We start from the raw sequence: 15,985 nt of genomic DNA on the forward strand, positions 1-15,985 counted from the left end.
TTCAGCCTGACCACTGTGGCTGGTGAGATGGAAGCAATAACTCAACAGGGCTTGTTCTCTTCTCACCCCACAATGGTTTCAAAATCCAGGTGCTGTTGCCTCTGAGACGTATTTCACCTGGTAGCTTTCAGCAGGCCATTGGAGACTCAGGAAGACAGAGGGGGGCGTTGAAGTCTACCAGGAGAGGAACGGCTGGAGGGAAAGGGGCTGGCTGGGAGGGCATGCGCTGGAATTGGAGCTCTCAGTGCTGCTGGAGAAAAGAATGTGAGAAGCGGTTGGTGATTTTCATGCTCAGACCTTCTGTCACTTTGGGTGACAGGGGCCCTGCAAGGTGGGAATTGGGTCCCGTTTTTGCTTCTCACTGCTGCATAAAACAGGCCTAGAAGATTTTCAGGGGTTAATTTCCTCTCCAGAGACACAGGCCAACAGGTAGTTCCCTAGCCTGCCTCACCAACACTTATCAGGCCTACACAATGCAATAGTTATGCCTTCTCCTGGACATCATTCAGCCTCTGGCTTTTGTTTAATGACTCTGTGTTTTTCAGTCGCCACTCCCCGTTGTATTAGGTGAGCTGCAGTGCATTGTCTCTTGAAAGGAGCAATAATGACTTCTGGAAGTGTTGCAGGAGAGGGTTTGGTGCAACAGAGAGCAGTCTCTGGGGACCTAAGCACACCTGCAAGCCAAGTCATGTCTCGGGGAGTTTGCTGGCAAGAAAGACAGTCTGCCGTGGCAGAGACTCTCCAGCAAGGCGCTCTCTTGATGAGGCAGCGATAGGATAGGGTGGCTTTAAGTTCTGGGTGTCAAGAACAGCATGTTTCCCCTTTCCCCTTGCCTCCCCTTTGCTTGTTATATTAAATTCTGATCTTCTCTCTCTCTGTGGGGACTGCAGAACTCCTAGGTGAGGCAAGAGCCAGGTAGAGGAAACAGCTATCGGGAAGGGGGAAGGGATTTTTTGCCAGATATTTTAAAATTTTGGGGCAGCTCTTCACCTGATGTAAAAGTAACAGAACTCTGTCTTTGGTGCTGCCACTCTCATTTAATCACTGCCAGGCAGAGCTCATTTTTTTGTATGCTTTGGTCACAACTCATTTAACTCAGATGCCTATCAACACTCTGGAGCAAGCAACCCTTTGTTAAAGACTGCAGCCATTGCATTTAAGATGCACATTCTCACCATCCAGTGAAGCGGGTCTTTGCCCGTGAAAGCTTATGCTCCAAAATATCTGTTAGTCTATAAGGTGCCACAAGACTTCTTGTTGTTCTCGAAGATACAGACTAACATGGCTACCTCTCTGATAATTCTCATCATAAACATCCCTGAAGAACCTCCAGCATAACTGGACTGGACAAATGGCTATGTTAAAAAAAAATCCCTTTCAAGTTACCTTTAAATAAACAGTTGTATATAGGCCCTTTGAGGTAAGGACAGAGGCTCATAGACCATGTGGGAAGAGTGTTTATCTTGGAAGGGGTGGGAAAATAAACACCGTCCTCTTTGTACAGATAGGAGAACTGAGGCACAGGGAGGTGATGTGACTTGCCCAAGCTCCCACAGTGAATCAGTGTCAGAGCCTGGAATAGTACCCAGGAGTCCTGATTCAATCCCCTGCTGCTCTTTTGGTCTCAGTGGTACAAGGGTCAATGCCTAGAATTAGCACCATGGCATTTGAGAGGTGGGTGTCTCCTCTGCTGAAGGACCCTCTGCCCATTCGAGTGCTGCCAGAGTTTGCACAAGTGCCTGGGCGGCACATCGCAGGGAATTCCTGCAATAGTTCCTGGAACACTTCACAAGTGTCTCTGGAGCAGGGCAGGACGGGTTGCTGTAGCTCTTTTGGTCCCAGAATGTTGGAGACACAAGGCAGGCGAGCTAATACCTTTTATTGGACAAATGTCTGTTGGTGAGAGAGCCCCGCATTTGTGCTTATCCTGAACTCTTCTTAAACACAGTGAGAAAGGGACAAGGGGGGAAGAGACAGCAGGAACTGACCAACAAAGCTACAGTGGGTGAGTCAAGTACTTCAGTCTAAACTTGTCCTGCTTCCTCTTGGGCCTGAGCCTTTCATCAGCAGAGGAGGTATGTGCACGTAGTTAAAAATTATCTAGCTACAGAAAATTTATCGCCAGTTACATGGGCTGTGAAGATAACTGCCCTTTGTATTCTACTAGCATCTCCAGGCACTTTCTAAACATGAACTAAGCCATGTCCACTACTGAAGTGGGTCAGTATTAATCTCCCTCTTGTATAGATGGGGAAACTGAGGCACGGAGCGTAACGTGACTTACAAAAGGTTACTGTCCCCGTAATGGGTTTGACCCAGAACAGACCCTGATCTGACCAGATTGGATGCACCTCTGTTTAAGTCTGGACCACCTTTCCTTGATCTTTATTCAGCATCTAATAGTTTTGCCTAAGTCCCACTAACCTCCTTTTTGGAGACAAGTATCAGAGGGGTGGCCATGTTAGTCTGTATCTGCAAAAACAACGAGAAGGTCTGTGGCACTTTATAAGCAAACAGATTTTTGGAGCATAAGCTTTTGTGGGCAAAGACCCACTTTGTCAGTGCCCCATTGTGCTCTCTTGCACTGCAGCAAACCAGGAGTCCCCCGCTGACTATACAGGGGGACTCTGTTGTAAAGGCTGCATGAGGTCCGGGCCTCCCCCAGACCTCGTCCCTCCTGTCTGGAAGAGAAGAACTGGGTAGGGCCGGGTGTGTGGTTCCCTGAATGCAGGGCTGGGACTTTTGGAATGAAGTTCTTCATCCACAGACTATGCCCCAGGGCCTCCTCCACCCTCTTCATCCTGGAAAGACCACTCCTAGAGGATAGAGGGTGTTCATGGACCACGGCCTGCTGATAGTTGGGCGGCTCCATGCATTTCTGGACTGTGCCCAGGTACCAGGTGAGATGGGTGATACAAGACCCTGGAGAAAGTAGAGCAGAATGGCCCATCCAGCCCTTGGCCTCTCCACAGAGACCACTGGCAAAAGGGGTGTAGGAGAGAACAGCGACAGTGGCTGGAGGATGTAGGAGTCGCCCAGCCATGAAGCTGGGGGACACGACAGGTTCTTCCTGTAGGCCGCCTGGCCAGTGCAGTCACCTGGTTACAGTGGAAGTTCTTGTCAGGGAGACAGCCCCAGCTCATTCTTTAGGAGGTTCAAGGCCTGAAGGGGTCATCTGCTGAGTCTGGTTTGTGCAATGAGGCAGGTGGGGGACAGGGAGTCTAAAGAAACACCCCCTTAGTCTTCTCCCCATGCACCAAGGTCATCAGACGACTTAACAGGCACTGGCTGTGTTTGCATTTCCGAGGTGGACTTTCCCTCCAGTGAAAGAGAGTCACTTCCTCTGGGGCAGCTCAGCCAGCGCGGGCAGTGAGCAGTTCGGCTGCCTGACAAGAAAGGTGCATTAGGACTACCTGTCTCCCCATCCCCAGACATGGTGCAATTAAGAGGCTCTCACAAGAGGTTATTCTGGGAACCCCGTGGGCGTTTGATTGTCTTGCCACTGCCTTGCATACCAGAAGCCGAAGGGATGCAGATATTTTTCTGGCAGCAGGCTGCTAGGACGGAGCGGGCCGGATTCAGCACACACTTTGAAGTGCTTGCCAGAACAATGACATGCTCTCCCACGGATGGCGAACTCAGTGGCACCAGCCATTCCGCTCAGGATAGGAAGGCTCCAGTGAGGTCAGAGGCCAAATGAGTTTGGTGTCTTCTGTTTATTTCAGGACAGACAAGACAAACTCCTGGCTGGCTTATCCAGCCCACTGGAATCGTAGAATCGTAGTGCTGGAAGGGACCTCAGGAGGTCATCTAGTCCAGCCCCTGCTTCAAGCAGGATTAACCCCCATTAAGTATCAGAGGCAACCTCCATTAAGTCATCCCAGCCAGGACTAGCCACGTTGTTCCACCGTCTGCGCCTCCCCCCCGCCCAATTAAGTGATGCTCAGTTTAAGGCTTCAGTTTAAAAAAATAAAAAGTTAAGCACCACATCTTCAGCAGGGGTCAATCAGTTGAGTTCCACTGATGTCACAGCAGCTACTCCGATTTGCACCAGCTCGGGGTCGGGCTCTAATTTCTCAGAGAGAGCATTGTCTAAGGCAGAACAACAAGAAATCCTGTGGCACCTTATAGACTAACAGCTATTTTGTAGCATAAGCTTTGGTGGGCAAAGACTTGCTTCATCAGATGCATGGCGCGGCAGGTTCAGAGGAGTATTTAAAGAGTGGGTCCCAGTAAAAGAGAGGGCCAGAGCTGACAAGGTCCATTCAGTCAGGGTGGAAATGGCCCAGTATCAGTAGCATACATCAAGAGAGGAGGAAAAACAAGTCAGGTCAGGGGGGATGTGACCCATTGCCAGATTCTAATGTGGAGGTGTGAACTTCCAGCAAAACTGCTTTTGTAAGGGGCCAGCCACTCCCAGTCTCTGTTTAATCCTTGGTTGTTGGAGTCAAATTTGCAAATGAGTTGCATCTCAGAGATTTCTCTCTCCATTTTATTTTTGAAATTGTTTTGTTGTAGGACTGCTACTTTGAAATCTAAGGCAGTGGTTCTCAACGAGGGGCATGCATGTCCATGGCAGTGTGCTGAGGTCTTCCAAGCAGGGGAGGGGAGGGGAGGGAGAGCATATGTTCACTCATCTAGACATTTGTTTTATTTTACAACCAGCTCCATAAAAAGTCAGAGCAAAGTCAATCCAAACTGAACTTTCAGAGTGACTTGTCTACTAGCCGCTGACCTGCAAGCGCAATATTTCTGTTCCAACTGATTTAGTTTGCAGTGCTGTGGTACAAAGGAGGAAGTCCGCCGTTTCTCAGCCAGAACGGGCCGTCATGCTTTGGATGTATGTCAGATTTTGTAAGCAATTAGCTTTTAAGTGAGGTGAAACTTGGGGTCCACAAGACAAATCAGACTCCCAGAAGGAGTACTGAAGTCCACGAAGGTTGAGAGCCATTGGTGTAAGGAACCATCTGCTGTGCTCACAAGAAGGTGTGTTTGTAGCAGGGGTCAGGTGTAGCTGCACTGGCCTTAATCTAGCTAGGACATGTAACAACTGAGCCTGGGCCAACACCCAAGTACCCATGCAGAGTCCTTGGGAGGCTTGTCCTTGGGCAGCTAGCCCACATTGCCATCGCATCTTCACGGTTGTTACGTTGCCCCCCGCACTCCACAAAATATCTCAGCTCCCATTGGCTGGTTTCAAGTATTGTCCTCATGCCCAGCAAAATCTTTCAGCTCCTATTGGCCAGAAACCGACCGATAAGAGGTTATGCTGGGGGCAGCGGCTGCACACAAAACCAGCTAATAGGAGCTGAGAGACTTTGCTCAGGGTGAGGGCAGTGCAGCACAATTTTTCGGCTTCCATTGGACTGTTTACATCCAATAGGATCTGAGAGATTTTGCCAGGGGCAGAGGTGGCGTGTGAAACCATCCATTGGGAATGGACATTCTGCTGGGGCGGGGGCAGCACCCACTCCTACACCCCTCCCCCAGGTCACATCCTCTCCTGCACTTATGTCCCCTCCCAGACTGTGCTCCCTAATGCCTTCCCCCAGGTCACAACCCCCTCCTTCAACCAAACTCCCTCTCAGACACCACACTGTGCCCCACTCCCATAACCTGACCTCCCTTCCGCACCCAGCCTTTGTCTCAGCTGAAATCAGCTTGTCTGCCTTTGTTAGGGGTCCCGCTCTACTCCCACTGAAGTCAAAGGAGAGTTGCAATCAGCTTTGGGGGCAGCAGGACTGGTTCAAAGCCTGGGGAATGGGGCCCTTTGGGGAGGTGTGTGCTATAGGGTTTGTTAGCCCTTTGCAGAGCGGCGGTGACACAACCTCTGTGCTCCTCGTGCCGGTTATTCCACCCTGAGCTGCAGTGCCGGGAGGAGACCTGCGCTGCTTCCGAATGTCTCTGTTTCCCTCCCTCTCCTATTCAATCGTCCCTTGTTCTCCTCCAGCCCTCTGCCGCAATTATCTCCCACGCCTGCCGCCCGGAGCAGGACACTCCCTTGTCTGAGCCCTTCTGTGTCTTCCACGAGTCTTCTGCCTCTCTGCCCAGCTGCCTGCCTTCCCACACCTCTGTTCTCACCTCCTCTGGCCTGCGTTGCCCACACCCGCCTCTAACCCAGTCCTCTCACCCACCCTGTTCTCTGTGCCTTCTCCCACCATGCGGGGAGACTTTTCCTCTCCTCTCCCATAGCTGTGGCCTGGTTTGATCTGAGTCCTGCTCTATCCACCCTCCCCCAAACGTCAGAGTGGTGGGTGCAGGCTGGTGATGCCAGTTTGGCTTGTGGGTGTTGGTGAAGGGGAAGGGAAGTGAAGGCAGAGGGTCACGGTTAGGGGCAGGGCACAGAAGCTGCTAAAGAGCCCAGTGCCTGTGGTTGATAACAGGGGAGGCAGAGCCCTTTGCCCAGGGAGGTGCTAGGTCTGTGCCTGTCCTTTCCCGCTACTGGTACCAGCAGAGGAGTAGATGTAATTTGGCATTGATCACTCAGGGGCCACTTCTCCCTTACCAGGTCCCTACTGTGGGATTTCGAACCCCACCTCCAAGGTTCTGGTGATGAACTCCAGCTCTGTGACCATCCAGTTCAACAGCACCACCCACCGCTCAGGGCGCGGCTTCCTGCTCTCCTATGCCACCAGCCAGCACCCAGGTAGGAGATACCTGGCGCCCACAGGAGGTGGGGAAGCAGGGGGCTGCTGGTCCTGGGGCAGGAGGGAAGCAGACAGTTCACACAGCACAGATCCAGCCCCTGCTCCATAGGGGCAGACGGCCCCCAGCCAGCTGACTCCTTCCCTCCAGCACAGCACCCAGCCAGCTCTGTGGCTGCTCCGGGGAAAGCTGGGGTGGGTAGGTCAAGAGGATCCCTCACTGGATGTGAGCTCTCATCCTGAGAGGGGCTAACAGGGACAAGGATCTCAGACGATGCACATGGATCCTGCCTGTAGGAGGGGGGAAAAGGGAGCAGTTGCCCCCGGGCCCTGTTGGAATGCCATGGAGTACTCTGCTGCCGCTCCGCATGTGGCAGGGCGGGGGTGGGGAGGCTGACTGGCCTAAGCCCCGCCCCTTCGGGGCCCCCTTCCCGCCTTGCCCCGAGCCCTGGGGCGCTGCTGGATACCGCCGTACAAAATGCCTCTGGGGAAGAGGGGACTCACCACTAGCATGGCCACCTCTGGTCTGGCTGGCTCTCCCCTGCTGGCACCCCGGCGGGCAGTCACTTCAGCCCTGCAGCGATCTGCTTTGCATGACTCAGTCCTCCAGCTAGGTCCTTCCTGCTTCCTGAGGGCCAGAAATTCCCACAAATGACTAGGGCAGTAAGCTTGGGTCAGGTGTTTAGCCCCCACTCTGGGCCCTGAGGTCCTCTCACCATTTGCCGTAGGGCTTCCAGTAGTTCCTGTCCCTCTCCCGTGGCTCCAGAGTGAGCTTCTGCCACCCCTGGGCTCCTTCTGACCAGAGCCTGCCTTCAGACCCTTTTCCCCAGCTCCTTTCTGGGCTCCTGCAGTCCTGGCCAGCCCTGGCAGTGAGGAATTCCTCACAGGGCTTCCCCTGGAAATTCAGGTCCTGCCCTTTATCCAGGCTCCCTACAGGGCTTCACTCCTTGCCTCTGGTTTCAGGAGACTCTCCTGGCCTGGTGTTCCCACCTCAGGGGCAGATTCCAACAGCCATTCATCTCCTAGGCCTGGCAGATGGACCTTCTCCTTATCCTCACTCTCTGTGCCACTTCTCAGAGTGTCGCCGTGTTGGTCCATCTCAACAAAACAGAACCAGCAGGCCTGTAGCACAGAAAAGACTAACAATATTATTTATCAGGCAATGAGCTTTCATGGGGCAGACCCACTTCCTCAGATATTCTCCAGGTGTGAAGAAGTGGGCCTGTCCCGCGACAGCACATCACCTAATAAATAACATTGTCTGAAAGGTGCTACAGGACTTCTGATTTTGTTCTGTGTGCTGAGCGCCTCCCTTTCTACAGACTAAACTGGGCCTGTTGAGGAATTGGTTCCCTCAGCCTCCTGTGGGCTAATGGGGCCTTCAGCCTTCCATGAACCTTTGGCTGCCTGTGGAAGGCAGGTAGGGGGCTGCACCCATCACAACCACCGAGGTGGCCATGTTATCCAGGTGATGTGCCATGTTGACCCCCTCCCGTGCACTCTGCCTGTCTCCCGGGGACTTCAGAAAGCCGCAGAGAACGGTAAACAGAGTGGATGGGACTCAAGCACTGACGTGCCCCAGAAAGTCTCCAGATGTTGCACAGAGTTCTTCCTCTTCCTGGCGATTGTCTCCTGGATGATCCCAATGAGGACATCCACCTGGACTTCCTTTCACACGGAGGCAGGTCACATCCCCATCTGCCAGGGGTCACCCCACATCATCAAACTCACTGGCTGCTTCCAGGGCAAAGCCCCTTTAGGGAGATCCAAACAGCTCTGTCTCTCAATGCCATTTAGCCGCCAGAAGCAAAGACACCCGTGCCAGACAACACTGCAGAGAACGCCCCACCATCCGCCAGTGACCTATGGAACACCCCCCTCCACCCCCGCTAGAACCTTTGCTGTAGCCCCGGAGACATGTGCAGAGTGCAGCAGGTGGGGTGGGTGACGAGGTTTGATCAGCTGGTGTTTGGGATGCTGGGTGTGATTCATGCCCTTGTCACTTGTGAAGAACGCAGTCACCCCTAAGTCACGCTGGCTGATCTGTTCTTCTGTGCCATGCGTGGCTGTCTAGGTGAATCCACGCACACACATATGCACGCCCTGTGCCTGATTCTTAGCTACATGAAAGCTCGTAAGCTCCGTGCCAGCAGTGTAAAGGGGCCATAAAGTGGGCACAGAATACTTGTGCTCTCGCTTCTCAACCCCTTTCTCGGGGCTCTGAGTGGTGCGACAGGGCCTTAGGGCAAAGGAGATTCGGGGCCCTAAATTCCAAGCCTTGAAGACAGAAGAATCCACAGCTGGTGTCTGACCCCAAGGGCCTGCACATCAGTGTACACCACAACCATCTGTGAGTCACCTCCTGTTGGCCTCCCTCCTCTGTGGCTTCTGGAGGACTTGCGAGAGTGGGTGGGTTGAGCTGGGCTGCTGGGAATCCACAGACATTGGATTGTGGTGTGTAATTTCCCTTAGAAAAGCCAAAGACTAACAGCTGGGGTCTCTCTGTGGCTTCCCCAGGGATTACAGCACAGTTCCTTGCGCTATTCAGCACGGTCACCGTATTAAGCTAGCAGTTTGACTGCTAAATGCTGCCCAGACCTGTGGAAGTGGAAGGCAGCGCCTGTTGGTGGTTAGGCCAAGCTGTGAGAGTCAGGATTCCTCCCCTCTGCCTCCAGCTCTGACACAGGTTAGCTGTGTGAGCTCTGGCTAGTCAATTGTGCCTCAATTTCCCCATCTCTAATATGGGGACTAATGATTCTGAGCTGACTCACTGGAGGAACTAAGAGACTCAATTCATTTTTCATTTGCAGAGAGTGTTTTGATGGGAGTTAAGCACATAAGGACCTTTGAGGATCTGGGCCTGAGCCCTGAATGTCATGTACAGAGCCCTTGCTGGGGGCCCAGACTGCAAAGCGCTAGGTGTTGGACAAATATAGAACTAAACTGCTGCCGCAGAGAGCTGACAGTCTCAGTAGTTAGACAAACTCTAGCCTAGAGGGAACAAAGCTGAGATCATTCTGAAGTCAGTGGGAAATTAGAACATGGCGCTTTGTGAGCGGCCTGATAGTGATGATGTAACACGGCATTACCATGTGGGTATAACACGGGCAGGATTCAGCACAGGCCAGTGGGAGACCATGCTGAGCAGGAGGGCTTTACGATGCAAACAAGAGTTTTATTGGTGTCACTCTCTGGAATTGCATCAGTGTCAAGCCAGTGTCTCAGAGAAACAAACACTAGAGCCGTCTGCCTCTGGGTACCTGAGATCAGGGAGGTCAGGTGATTCTCTGTCCATCTTTCTGTCTTTTAGATCTGATTTCCTGCTTGGATAAGGGGACCCATTATCACCAGGATCAAGTCAGGTGAGCAGTTTCTGATGGGAGTCTGTTATCAGAGAATAAACCAAACCTACCCAGGGAGTAAGGCCATAGACTTCAGGCAGGGGTCATGTGGACAATACTGTGAACATTTGCACTGCAATGATGTGCTTGCACAGATGCAACTTTCTGTACTTTAGATGGGCTAGAGTCTTGGGTTCTCTGCCACTGACACACTAAATGGCCTTGGGGAAGTCATGTCACTCATCTGTACCTTGGTTTCCCCAAATAAGGGCGATGTCTACTTCCCCGGGGGATTATCAGGGTTTGTTATCATTAGTCATAAAGAATTATGAGATCATCCAGTGGAAGGTGCCATTTGTGCCAGTTATTGATGACTATCAGCCACCCACCTGTGGATAATTTGTGGTAATTTATCTGACAGATGGCACCTCCTTTCCTATTTGCAAACTACCCAGGAGCTGATCAAGGTTTCCTCCAGTTATTAGAGATACTCTGCAAAGTAATAGCAGCAAACCGTCTTCTGTTTGCTGCTCTTTTGTGAGCGGTTCATTGTGATCCGATATTCAGAACCCAAGCTCCTTTTGATTGGCTACATGGCTCCCATGCTGGTGTCTTTCTGGCCAGGCTGGAGAAGCGTAACTCTCACAGTGAGGTTTCTGTTGTGAATACTGACGAGTGCAAACCCACAATACACTTGTTAGAACACTGCAACAGTCAAGTGTCGGGGGGGTAGCCAAGTGAGTCTGTATCTTCAAAAACAACAAGGACTCCTGTGGCATCTTGTGGACTAACAGATATTTTGGTGCATAAGCTTTCATGGGCAAAGACCCACTTTGTCAGACCCCCCACTCATGCATCTGATCAAGCAGGTCTTTGCCCACGAAAGCTTATGCTCCAGAATGTCTGGTAGTCCATAAGGTGCCAGAGGACTTCTTGTTGTCAATCAGTTGAAATTCACTCTGGCAGCCCGCTCGTGCCGAGGGGTGGGTGAAACAACTCAATCATTAGAGTAGTTGTGGGGAATGAGCATGAATTTGTAGGAGCAGATTAAAAGCCCTTTGGTCTGATGTGGGATTTGATGGTAGATAGTTTGCCGATTTGGCCTGCTCTTTCCAGGACCACAGGACTCCATTAATGGGTTGGATCTGATGATCTGCTTTGAATTCCTTGTGTACATCACACAATTCACTACTGTGCTGGTCCTCATGGTAGCACGCATGCCTGGGCTAAGGGACCCACTGTCTCAGAGGCTGAGTTGGACAAGCTTGCAAGACAAGCTCTGTCTGTTCAGAGGCTTGAGAGGGGTCTGGCTCTCTGGACTGTCTGTCTAGCACCTTCTGTCAGATCCAACTTTGCTAAATGAAAACAGCTGGGGGTGGGAGAGGACCGCTGGAGTTGAAGTGACCCCGTTTGTGCTGGAGAGGAGCTGAGAGAGCGGGACCTGATTCTGGGTTCTCCTTTGTCTGGTGTTTCAGCGTGTTCTGCCCCGCAGGCTGCAAGGCAATCGTGGGTGACATATGGGGAAACACGAAGCAGGGCTACCGAGACGTGAGTATCAGCCTCGTTCTCCTTGCAAAGAGACCAGCCCTGAGCAGTGAAGCACGTCCCTTTCCCACAGCACGGCTACCGCAATCTGTGCCTTGTTGGCAGACTCAGCTGGGAGGCCAAGAGCTGAATGGGCCCCTGGAGGGTGAATTCTCCAGGTCAGCCCTTGGCCAGGCAATGTGGGATGGCATTTGCCTGCTGGCTCCGATCCTGGGGCACACAGAGCTCAGCAGAGTCCGGGGCTGCTGTTCTGCCCCACTTTGCCACAGAGTGAAATTCCCTTAAAGAAAACAAGAGCCTGAACTGGGTCTCGCTCCCTTGTGGTTACTCCCCTGTGCATGGCTGGGAGGTGAGAAGTGGGCTGAAGTCTTTATAACACGATACCAGGGTCTGTGTGAGCCAGACTCTGATCTTGGTCTCACTGGTGCAAATCTGGAATAACTCCACTGAAATCAATCGGGTTTACACCACTGTGAGTGAGGCCAGAATCTCTGTGTCCCTGTTGATGCCCTGGCTGGGCTCTCTTACTGGGGTTTTCTTTCTACCTCCCCTTCATTCACTGTTTCCATGCTCTTTCCAGACCTCAGTTCTCTGCAAGGCAGCCATCCATGCCGGCGTGATCTTGGATGAGCTGGGAGGGCAGCTGACTCTGTCTCGGGAGAAGGGGATCACTCTGTATGAATCAGCCTTCGCCAATGGGCTCCACTCCAAAAGGTGAGAAGCCAGTACACTTAATTACTGAGCTAGTGAATCTGGCTGGACTAGCTTTCTATGGGTCAATGCCCCTCTACAGGACGATTGGTCAGGTTCCTCAGATGGCTGTGGAATTAGGTTGATTTATACCAGCCTGCGGTTTGTACAGGGACAATGAGTTACTCAGAATCAGAGAGGACCAAATCTTGCAGCGTTTACTCAAGTAAAATCCACTGAAGTTTTACGTGAGCGATGGCTGCAGAAATTGACCGTATTTTCTGTTAAAGAATGGGGCATTGGAGAGGCCGTGGGGGACCTAGGTCCTGGTTCTAGCTCTGACGCTGACTTGCAAGTAGTTTCGGCCCAGCTATTTAAAGGTCTGTCGGGGTTACTGCATTGAGACTTGGCCACTTCATGGGCTGGGTGAATCTTGACTTGTTCATGGATGTCTGTGAAGCCCTTTGAGTTCCTTAGATGAAAAGGGCCATAGAAATGCAGATCATTAGTAGTCAGGGAATCAGTGCCAGTTCTGATTTAATTCCAGCAATAGAGTCTAGTTGCTTCCTGACCAAGAGGGTGACTTACGTCAGCAGCGTTGGGTCAATGTGCTCTTGCCAGCAGCCCTTCCTGACCAGTCTGGCAGCTGACACGTACAGGGCTCAACTGCCCCATATGTGATGTGGTCAACCTCGATCCACTGAGGAGCCTTTTGTGCTTTCTACGGTGTTTGATCTGGTGCTGTCCACAGCAGCAGCCAAAGTGTGGCCAACAGTGGTTGAGCGGGAGGAAGAGCAGCAATTGACACTGGTGGGGTGGTTGTAATCAAATGCATTGTTAACCTGTGGAACTCCTTGCTGAAGAATGTTGTGAAGGCCAAGACTATAGTAAAGTTTAAAAAAAGAACTAGATAAATTCATGGGGTATCAGTCCATCAATTACTATTAGCCAGGATGGGCATGGAGGGTGTCCCTAGCCTTTGTTTGCAAGAGTCTGGAAATGGGCGACAGGGAATTGATCACTCGATGATCACCTATTCTGTTCATTCTCTCTGGGGCACCTGGCATTGGCCACTGTCGGAAGACAGGACACTGGCTTGATGGGCCTCTGGTCTGACCCACTGTGGCTGTTCGTAGTAGATGTAACATCACTGAATTGGGGGTCTGCTCTGATTTCAGCTAAGGGGTGTCCCATCATGGATTAGTTTCCATCAAAGCAAGTTTATCTCCCAGAGGGGTCACAACAGGGAAGACCGTGGTGCTCTGTGAGAGTCATTCCTTTTTGCACGTGGCCTAGTCCTCTCACGTGCAGCGGCGTGGCTCAGGAGTGACTCCTCTGAAGTCAGCTCAAGCAGTCAGACAGGAGAGTGACGTTTGACCATTGGATTTTGCTCTGAGTTACACCGGGGCAAAGTCAGAGCAATTCCGCTGGCTTTGGGGAGGTTATTCCAGATCCACACTTGTGTGACTTACCCAGTGTGACTGCACTGACCTCACCTCGGAGCTCCACCAGCATGAGCTCAGAATCAGGCCATCTCTGTCCCCCTCTGTTGTAATGCTCTCCACTTATTTTCCTTTCAACAGAGGATCCTTATCTGAAAAGCGCCTCGTTTTCCACAAAGGTACGTCCTTTTCCATGTGTCCTGAGCCCAACCCAGTGAAATCAATAGCAAAGCTGCTGGCAGCTTCCGAGGGGATGGGGGAGATTCCTGGGGTGGGTTCTCCTCTCACACCGGTGTAAAGCAGGAATAACCTCAGCCAAGTCGGTGAGCCTGCTCCTCAGCTGGTCTACGGCTGCTCCATTGCACTTGATGGACGGACTTATACCCATTTACTCCAGCTGAGCACCTGGCCCTGCGGTGCTCCACCAGATACAAAAGAGGGGTGAGCAGGGAGGCAGGCAGGTGCGATCTCATCATGTTTCATGATGACCCTGCACCACAGGCTCCGCTGTGCCAGCTGCGCTGGGCTGTGAGAGAACAGCAGGATGGAGAATCCCGGCCGGGGAAGCAGAATAGGCTGATCCCTGCTGGAGGTCTAGGTGGGGAGACGAAGCTCCTTCCCCTCTCCCTCGTAACCAGGGTGAGCTTTGTCACCAGGGATGAGGAGCAATGGCAAAAGAAAGGCAGCTACCGTTGGAGGCTAATGCTGCCAGCTGGAGCTGCCAGCTGATTGCTGGGGCTGCCCCGTGCGTGGGGCCGGAGCACCGACAGAGGAGTTTTTCATTAAGACCCATCAGACTCCCCCCAGCACATTCCCTCTGCAGCCAAGCTGCTGTGGCATAATGTCCCTTCCTTCCCCTGGCTGTGCTCACCTCCCCATCACCTGCCCTTCAGTTTGGCACCTCTTTTTCCAGCCTGTGACACTGCCCTGGAAGTGGCCGGCTTCAATGCCTCCTCCTCCTGGCTTGAGGTGAATGCAATAGGGCAGTACAAGCCCTGGACAGCTGAGCGGGCGGCATTCAGCCTCCCTGGGAACTCCTGGGCTGCCGATCCCAGCTCAGAGACCGAGTGGCTGGAGATAGACCTGGGTGGAAGGAAGAACATCACAGGTCAGTGAGTATCAGAGGCTGTTCTTTTCCGGGACTGCGCTGTGGCACATCAGCGTTGACCCTCACCTGTGTAAAACTGCACCCCTCAATCACTCCAGTCTCGCTATGCCTGTGCAAGGGCCAGATCCCCAGCGGTGCACATGGGCAGAGCTCCTTTGACTTCTTTATAGCTGTGCCAATTTGGGGCTTATACCCTCAGCTGGTGGAAATCCCCATAGCCCATTGCTTCCCTGTCGCTGGGGCAATTTGCAGGGTAGACACTGAGGCGCTGCTCCAGCAAAGTCACTCCAGACTCTGTCCCACAGTCGTCACATGGACCTCCTCCTGATCTCACTTGGCCCAGAGTAAGTCAGGAGGAACTCCATGGGCACCAGGAAGTTGCACCGCTGGCAGAGAGGAGTCAAGGGAGAGAAGAATCGAGCTCCAGAGCACCTGAACCTCAGATGGTGTAAATCAGCGTCACTCCGCTTACTTCATTGGAGTTGAGGCGATGGACACCAGCTGAGGACTTGTCCCAGGTGTGCTTCTGGCCCTCACACTCGTCCCATATTCCTTCAGCCTCAGACCCCTCTTGTACCAACCCTGCGCCCCATGCAGCAGCCTGGACAGTCACCTATCAGGTGCAGGTGGTACTGGAGCCCACAGAAGCAGACAGCAGCAGGGAGGCTTTGCAGGGAGTCGGTGGGCATTGGGAAGGCTGCAAGCGAACAGGTGTGAGTGGATAAAAGTGGTGTTCAGTGGCATGTGCAAAATGCACCGTGTGGATTGGGGTGGGAGTGACGAAGGCAGGTCTGGGGTCAGTGAAAACTGGGGGGAAGGATCAGCCGTGTCTCCCCCAGTGGTGGGCTGCCTTCGGCCCCTGAGCCCACGCAGCCCATCGGGGTTCTATGTGTGGCCTGCCAGACATTCAGTTTACTCTTGTGCCTGCAGAGTGGTCCTAGATTCTGCTGGTTTCGGTCCACGGAGGTTTTCTCCTGCCTGGGCGGCTGAAGTAACACATGTAAAGGAAGAGCACGTGGAGGGAGGTGTGTGCGCATTGCACACAATGTTGATGGTGAGGGCTGTGTGCTCCCTCTGCATCCAATCAAAGGGCTGCTACAGGGCAGTCTGGGCAACCTGCAAATCCTGGGTACACAAGCGCAGTTAATAAAACTACCCTCTCCTAGGAGCCTGTCTTGCGGCCCATGGAGATGGCGGAGGGCCTCTCACGCAGCC

General features: G+C 52.6%; 1 protein-coding gene across 6 annotated transcripts in view; it reads left to right on the forward strand.

The window, feature by feature from the left end:
- LOC142001406 (discoidin, CUB and LCCL domain-containing protein 1-like) overlaps window positions 1-15,985 on the forward strand; it is a 74,733-nt gene that overhangs the window by 42,152 nt on the left and 16,596 nt on the right. For 4 of the 6 annotated variants that reach the window (XM_074976587.1, XM_074976588.1, XM_074976589.1 and 1 more), the window contains 6 exons: window positions 6,509-6,673; window positions 9,955-10,006; window positions 11,461-11,533; window positions 12,111-12,244; window positions 13,804-13,841; window positions 14,576-14,770. In XM_074976587.1, coding sequence (XP_074832688.1) covers window positions 6,509-6,673; window positions 9,955-10,006; window positions 11,461-11,533; window positions 12,111-12,244; window positions 13,804-13,841; window positions 14,576-14,770 — 657 coding nt within the window. The remainder of the gene's footprint in view (window positions 1-6,508; window positions 6,674-9,954; window positions 10,007-11,460; window positions 11,534-12,110; window positions 12,245-13,803; window positions 13,842-14,575; window positions 14,771-15,985) is intronic. The other 2 variants (XM_074976590.1, XM_074976592.1) reach the window with 2 other exon arrangements.

The sequence above is a fragment of the Carettochelys insculpta genome, chromosome 24 (genome assembly GCF_033958435.1).
Source record: "Carettochelys insculpta isolate YL-2023 chromosome 24, ASM3395843v1, whole genome shotgun sequence".
NCBI classification, from domain to species: domain Eukaryota; kingdom Metazoa; phylum Chordata; order Testudines; family Carettochelyidae; genus Carettochelys; species Carettochelys insculpta.